The following is a 7,259-nucleotide window of genomic DNA, read 5'->3' as shown; positions in this document are numbered from 1 at the left end:
ATTCCGCCGTTCATGAGGCGCCACGGCTGCAGGATGAAGGCGCAGGCGGCGGTGAGATAGCCGCCGCGGCGGAGGTTGAAGAGGCGCGGCGCGAGGGCCGACAGGTCGATGCCGTTGGAGAGGGCGTTTTGCGCGACGGCGATGCCGAACTGCGCGAGGATGAAGGCCAGCGAGGCAAAGGCGACGGCGGCGCGGCCGCGCCGGCGAATCGTCGTTGGTGGACCTGCAGGGCGTCGAGGAAGCGGTACGGCTCCCAGACAAGGGTGCCGCGGGTGTGGGGGAAGAGTTCAGCGGCGCACGAGGTGCAGACTATGCCGACAAAGGCGACGAAGATGGTGTTGGTCGGCACGAAGAGGAGCTGAGCGAGGATCTGGTCGCGGGGTTTGCGGGCAAAGCGCGTATAGTCGGACTGACTGTACAGATGGGTGGCGATGCCGGAAATATTAGTGCAGATACCGAGCAAGAGCATCCACCCGAGATGAGAACCGGTGGCCTGCTTGATACCGGCGGTTGCCGTGATATCGGAGGCCATGGGGCCCAGGTCGCCCACCGTCGCAAGGCAATAGATAAAAATGGTCACGACGGTGGGGATGACTGTAAGGGCGGCAATGGCAAATGGGATGTGGTAGCGCTCTGGACGGATGTAAATAAGAGGCAGACAGAGCAGCGAGAAGATGATGAAGCCCGTAAAGTCGGCAACCGTCATAGTGCTGTCAGCCAGCGGCTTGTCAAGCCTATTGAAAGAGGGCCAGATGGAGGAGATGAAGGTCCGCACACACTGTCCTCCCCAGTAAACTTGGGTCGAGTACCAGATAAAGGAGAGCATGATGCGCTGCACCATTGGGATGAAGGCTCCCCACATGCCCCAGCTCGACTTTTGGAGGATGCAGAAACCGATATGCCATTTTGCGCCCGGCGCGCCGGTCAGTACGCAGATGAGGCCGACAAGACAGTGGCCAATTATGACCGTAAGCATAGCTTGCCATACGTTGAGTCCGAGTGCGATCAGGGCAGAGCCGGTGGTCCACCCGCCAATGTTGAAGGATCCAGTAACGACCCAGAGCCCCACGAACTGCCAAGGACCATACGTACGGCGAGATGGTGGCAGTGGTCTGGTATCGTGATTCATGTAGGCCGTTGTCGAAACATCCGTCTCGCGAGGAACCTCGATGCGCCGAAACGCCCGTCGAACGGCCGAACTCATGGTGACAGCGGAAGTCGTGTGACTTATAGGATATCGGAGGAGATTGTAGAGGCGAGAGCAATCATGCAAAGGAAAAGATTGCTCGGTGAGATCAACCGCCGGCTGACCAAAGGCCTCTCCGCTAGTACAGCCAACTGTGTATACCGGAGTAGTCGGTTTGGTCGTCGCTTGCTTGGCGTGACAGGCGTCGCGGTCGTTGACAGTCAATGACTACGAGACGACTGGTGGGGATCCCGATCCCTTGGAATTGGGCCACTCGCTTGATTAAATATGGATAGCCACCCCTGGCGATGGAGTCATATCCCGGCCTCAGGGTTCGAACGCCTGGTAGGGCGTGGCTGGGCTTGGACTGGGCGGACAGCGGTTCAGCAAGTCGGTGAGAGCAACTAAGCTCCGCCAGAGAGCACAGAACACCAGTAGCAAGTTGCTGGGGCGTTTTTAGGGGTCGGGCGGGAAGCGGTTGGCACTCGCAATACCTGTCCCCGGTCGAGGTGGTGTTCTTGACAGCTACCGGAAACACTAGAGCCCCTTCGATTGGGGGTCAGACTGGGGTTTTGGTAGGTTCGGAATCAACGGATGAGGTTCCTGAGGCCCCCAGTAACCTCGTGGCAGAACGGTCTTTTATTCGCAAGTTGAGGTAGGTGAGATGGGTGGCGGTCTCGTCGTGAGGAAGACAATTGCTGACGGCTGCTAGTAGACTAAATCGATGGACAACAAGTCGAAAGGTCTCATTCTCGGCGAGGCGTGCGTCTGCAGCTGTCTTTCAGGACCCTGTTCCTGAATTCTCCAAGGCATACCAGTTCTTCTTGCGGCCGAGGGACCACGCCAAGTTTGTATGTTTATCTTGAGCTTGAGAAGCCTGGCCCTGATGATCAAAGAAGAAGACGAGTCGATCATTTCCCAATGCCAACAAGGCTCGCAAGCTGCTTGTCTCTTCAGCACTCTATCACCTGCATCGGATGCCGAAAGAGGGTCGAGCTATGGAGGCTACTGCAAGACCGGTGAGACCAGACCCCGTTTCCCACGCCATGACCAAGCGGCCTCAACTGCTACAGTACTACGACATGACTTGTCGTATCTACCGGCAGCCACGGCGCCTTTGAATTCATGTCCCCCGTGAATGGTCCTATGGCACGAGCCTGAGGGCCACCCATTCGCTCTCCCAGCTCATGACACCCACCAGCCAGATAGCGCCATTACCACCCGCTCCAACCCCGGCCCAGAGGACATCCCTCACTCCGAGTGATGAGCACTATCAGAGCCACCATCACGCGCAAGGTTCGCTTGGGCCAGACGCCATCACACCCGCCAACCCAACGGAGCGCAGCGCTAGTCTTGTGCTCAAAGAAATCAGAAGGTTCCATCGAGTCAGTGATGACGTGGGTTTGCCATCCCACAATCAATCCCCCTCTCTTTATTAGTCTTCAGAGAAGCAGAGCCGGGGGTTGCCCCGACCCAGTCAGAAACAGGAAAACAGGCTGGGCACAGTCTGCCGCCAAGGTATAACGAGATGGCCAGTCCCTGTTGCCAGCGACACCTCATTCACATGCACGCGTTCGACTTGACGTGCTCGGCTTTCAAACACGAGCCGGCATGCATACATGCAGCTACCCGACCCTCCTCTCCGCTGCCAGCGGTTGCGCTGCCAGCGGACCTCTCACCTCTTCAAGCGTCGACAGACTGCTGCCCACGCTCACCATCTGTCTCCCGGGCATCCGCCCGCCTTGATTACCCAGAGAGTCTGTCTGCCTACCTGTCTCGCGACGGATGCGTGACCTCCACCCACGTCCAGCGGCACGAATTCAACCGCTTCACCAGCCGTTTACCAGCTTAAACCCTCAAACAACACTGCAAAACAGCTCATCGACGAGGGGGGCGTTCATCGCGGCACGGCGCGCGGGGTCGCAGACGGACTGGCGGAAGAGGGAAGGGATCTGGAATCGCCCGTCGGGCCAGGCCGCGATCAATTGTGTAGACATAGAAAAGAAGCATACGCGCACTCTGTTTTGCACTCGTGGGGTGTTGAGCGCATTCCCCCCCTTTTCTTCGCTTTCGCGAGAAGTAACAATATTCCCTTGCTGCCCCTTTCCCCCCTCCCGTCTGATCGTCGACGGTGCCCCCAACAGCACCCTTCCCCTCCGATCCCAATCCAACCCAAGCCCGTCTCCGTGTCGGTGTACCCTTAAAGCATCCCGTACCGGGAACAGCAACCCCCCTTCCCCCATCGAATACCTGTTTTGCTTGACCATCGCAGAGAAACAGCACCACAGACGCACACACATACACGCCCCCCAACACAGGGGTGAAAACAAGACCGCCAACTGCCGACCTCCGCTCGCAATCAGTCAAAGGCACTGCCGATCGCTTTAACACCACCCCGGCAGCCTGCACCACTACCACCACCACCGCCCGCCCAGCCCGTCACCCCGACCCACGGGACGAACCCAAACGCCCTCCTCCCACCCTTCAGAGAAAGCAACGCCCGTCACCATGGGCGTGGGCGCTGCGCTACCGATCGTCGACTTGGCGTCCTTCGCTTCGGCGGAGGACCTGGGCGCCGAGCTCATGCGCGTGGGAAGGAACCCGGGCTTCTTCTACGTGGTAGGCCATGACCTCGGTGACGACGTTGCGTCGCATGTCTTCAAACTGGCGCAGCACTTCTTCGATGCACCTGCGGAGGAGAAGCTGGCCTATGGGAATGGGAGCGGTGATCTGGTAAGTTTGCCACTGCATGTCACTATCATTCCGAATCTTGGAACTTCACTACTACGTCTCGGGGGAGGGTTCTTTTTGATTTCCCGGAATTGGATGAGACAGTTTTCAGCTGACAGCAGCCCCCCCTTTCCCTTGCTGCAGGGCTATACAGGCATGAGGGAAGAAACGTAAGCCTCGCGTTGACAGATTCCACCCGTGCATGCAAGCGAGACTGTCGAAACTGACGTTTGTGGGATATTGGAGGCTCTCGGGGAAAGGACCCGGTGATGTCAAGGAATCATTCTATCTCGCAGACCCCGGCACGTCACAGCAGCCACTGCCTCCACGACTCGACCGCCACCGTGAGCAGCTGGCCGCCTTCTTTCATGACTGTGATGCACTGGCCAAGAAACTCCTGAAAGCCCTGGCTATAGGACTGGGGGTAAGTGACAGGCCCCTGTCCCCTCCAATGCTTGAATCCCTGAAATTCATGACTCTCTCCGCCAGGTGCCCCAAGATTATCTTTCCAAGGCTCACACGGGCGAGAGCTGCCGCATGCGACTAATCAACTATCCCGCTGTCTCCTGCGAGTCGCCGACACGAGATGCTGTTAATGACGACAGCGGTGACATTCGTGCGGGCGCACATTCCGATTATGGCTCGCTAACTCTGCTATTCCGCCAACCCTCGGATCAAGGCGGTCTCCAGGTGCTTCGCCAGGATGACTCGGCTGGGCCGACATGGATCGATGTGCCGTGTCTACCCAATGCGATCGTCGTCAATATTGGCGACGCCCTGGAGTTTTGGACCGCAGGACGGCTGCGGTCAACCGTCCACAGGGTGGCGTTCCCACGCAGCGCTAAGGAAAACGTGGCAAGACTGAGCATCCCCGTTTTCATCCAGCCTGACCGCAATGTTGTGCTGGCCCCGATAGGGGTAGACGGGGGCACTTCCAAGGGACAGCCCGCTGTCGTCGATGCAGGGTTCCTTGACGTCCTCAAGCGCAAGGGGTACGCCAGCGCCGCACCTGTGACGAGCCACGAACATTTGACAAGTCGCATTCGTGCGACCTACGCCAAGAGCTGATTATGTCGTTGTCCTTGTTGGAATGGCATCAGTCCAAGCTGGTGATTGAGTGCTGGATGGGATTAAAAAGCTCCACTCGCCAGATCACTATGCTGCAGTTGATAACGACCCAAAAGGTCGTCTGGAACATTCCTTAGGTGGCGCTGTACACACTGAAGTTGCCGGTCCACTCCGTCTCTGTTGGCAGGGCGCCGAAAGGACTAGGCCAAGGGATATGATCGAGATACTCCATGGGAATGGTGAAGTTGTGCGGTACGATGAAATGCTGAATGGGAATCTCAGCTCGGGGTTCATGCGCTGCATGTGTGAGCTCTGGCTCGTTCAGAATGGACGTATCCTGCGGTTGCGTTCGCTCGAGGTACTCATCGATCCGACCAATGTGCTGCAGGAGCTTCTGGCCAGCCTCAACAGCCAGAGGTAGCGAGGGGCCTAGGTTCTCGAGGAAGATGGCCATTGACCGACTGGGCCATCGTCAGCATGATGAAGAGCGGCTGACATGGAACCGGTGGATTTCTTACATGACTTCTCTGAGGTGACGGTATTCGTTGGGATGAAGTTGGCGGCCGATAAAGCTCGTGAGCATCTGGCCCACGCCGGCGAGCTCTTGCAACTTGAAATCATGTTAGCTAGTCTCCGAGGCAAAGTTGTACGTATCTTTACCATAGGGGAACCAATGGCTCGAAGATAATCGACGGGCGTTAGTGACATCTCCTCAATCAACTGGGTAGCTGTATGACAGGCATCTCGAAATGTGACGTCTTGGCAGGAGAATGATGTCATTCTCACCAGCTGTTGTCGTTAGTACAGTCGTGCTTGGGCAGATTCTAGTTCGCGTACCTGGATAGTGCAAGCAATGTTGGCCACTTGGAACCCGCACAGATTCGATTCGGTGTTGGGCGACGGCGGTTGGGCTCTAGCAAGATAGGTTGGCAGGCCGTCTCTCTGCGTCAAGACCTCGGACAGAATATCGTCGATCGGAGGTGGCATGTGAGTGAAGCCGTATCCGGCGTAAATATGGCCTCGGTCGGCAGGCGTGGTCTTGCGCGAACGAAACCGCACGATCACATGCTCGAGCACGCGGTAGAGGTCCGTGATGTAGTTCCACCCGATGAGCCATCCACCTGAGGGGAAGCCGCCCCTAGATGCGGCGGCGGCAGCGATGGGGTCCACAAGCGCGTCCGAGACAGCCGGATATGCGACGGCCGCCTGCATTTCCGGACAACGGATGGAGTGGCCCATTATGAGGGCTGAATGCACCTCGAGGCGGTACATGGACCAAAAGAACTGCCGGCGTACGTGGACCTCGACTGGGTCAATGCTCGAGGGCCAGCGTGACTCGTTCTGGAAGTTGTGCTGGGCCATGACCGTGTGATAGAGGCCAAGGGTCTCATGGAGAAGAGGAGCGTCTCCGAGCTGGATGGCGGCCAACGACAGGGTGCCGAGGGTCTGCAGATACTGGAAGCTGTCGGCGGCTGAAATGTCGCTCGGGATGGCCCTCCTCGCATCTTCGAGGTACGACTGCTGGTGCTTCGCAGGGACCGTGGGGGCGATGCGCAGACTGAAGACGGCCCCATCGCGAACATGACATGAACTGAGGGCACAAACGGCCATGAGCCGCGCAAAGGCAGGGCGACTCGACGAGAGGCTCGTCCGCTCCCACTCATCGACAAGAACCGATTCAGCGAAGAAAGGAAAGCTTTGAGGCCCGTTGTCAGCATGCCCCCCCGAGGTTTGACGTTGGGAGGTGAGAACCACAACTCACATGGGATACACGGTATCAAAAAAGACGCGCAGCAGTGCGCCGATGAGCCCTCGTTCTCCATGCCTCGCGACATCGTACGTCCAAGTCTCGTCGGCGACGCTGGAAGCCTTCCTCGCGACTTCAGGGCCCTTGGACTTGACACCTCGCTTAGCAGCAACACGGTCCCAGGTGCAAGTGGCGCCATGTTCGATGCATGTCAGACATGTCACCGTGGTGGCCGAGTCCGGACTTGTGGTGGAGGGCAGCTTGCATTTGCGGCCTCGACGGTGGCAGAAGTCGCAGGCCTTGGTGATCCGACGGCGTTTCAGGACGGGCTTGTCGTGATCAAAAGAGCGTCCAGAGTCGGGAGACTCATGCTTGACGGGCAAACTCATGATGGATGGATAGAATGGCGGGAGAGGGGGTCAGCGTGGGGACCAATGTCATGACATGAGGCGGTTGGTGACTGAACGTTCCATCCGGCACGGAAGCCCAAGCCTGCGAGTGCTGGTTGGTGCCCAAGCCCGAAGGAAG

General features: G+C 58.1%; 3 protein-coding genes across 3 annotated transcripts in view; 1 reads left to right on the top strand and 2 right to left on the bottom strand.

Moving 5' to 3' along the window:
* Positions 1 to 10: 10 nt before the first annotated feature.
* VDBG_03304 (uracil permease) lies at positions 11 to 1,204 on the bottom strand (the record flags this gene model as incomplete). Its single annotated transcript, XM_003007119.1, has 1 exon — positions 11 to 1,204. The coding sequence occupies one exon, from the start codon at positions 1,202 to 1,204 to the stop codon at positions 11 to 13; it is 1,194 nt and encodes a 397-aa protein (XP_003007165.1).
* Positions 1,205 to 3,694: 2,490 nt separating this feature from the next.
* VDBG_03303 (2OG-Fe(II) oxygenase family protein) lies at positions 3,695 to 4,984 on the top strand (the record flags this gene model as incomplete). Its single annotated transcript, XM_003007118.1, has 4 exons — positions 3,695 to 3,919; positions 4,022 to 4,086; positions 4,163 to 4,340; positions 4,406 to 4,984. 4 exons carry the CDS (start codon positions 3,695 to 3,697, stop codon positions 4,982 to 4,984), a joined length of 1,047 nt encoding a protein of 348 aa, XP_003007164.1.
* Positions 4,985 to 5,782: 798 nt separating this feature from the next.
* Positions 5,783 to 7,259, bottom strand: part of VDBG_03302 (conserved hypothetical protein) — a gene marked incomplete at both ends in the record, with an annotated part of 1,985 nt that continues 508 nt past the window's right edge. Inside the window, 2 exons of the mRNA XM_003007117.1 lie at positions 5,783 to 6,680; positions 6,747 to 7,060. Of these exons, the coding sequence (XP_003007163.1) occupies positions 5,783 to 6,680; positions 6,747 to 7,060 (1,212 nt within the window). The remainder of the gene's footprint in view (positions 6,681 to 6,746; positions 7,061 to 7,259) is intronic.

The sequence above is a fragment of the Verticillium alfalfae genome, genomic scaffold, assembly GCF_000150825.1.
Source record: "Verticillium alfalfae VaMs.102 supercont1.3 genomic scaffold, whole genome shotgun sequence".
Taxonomy (NCBI): Eukaryota; Fungi; Ascomycota; class Sordariomycetes; order Glomerellales; family Plectosphaerellaceae; genus Verticillium; species Verticillium alfalfae.
Note: the sequence above shows the minus strand (reverse complement) of the source record. Positions and strands in the feature narration are given on the sequence as shown.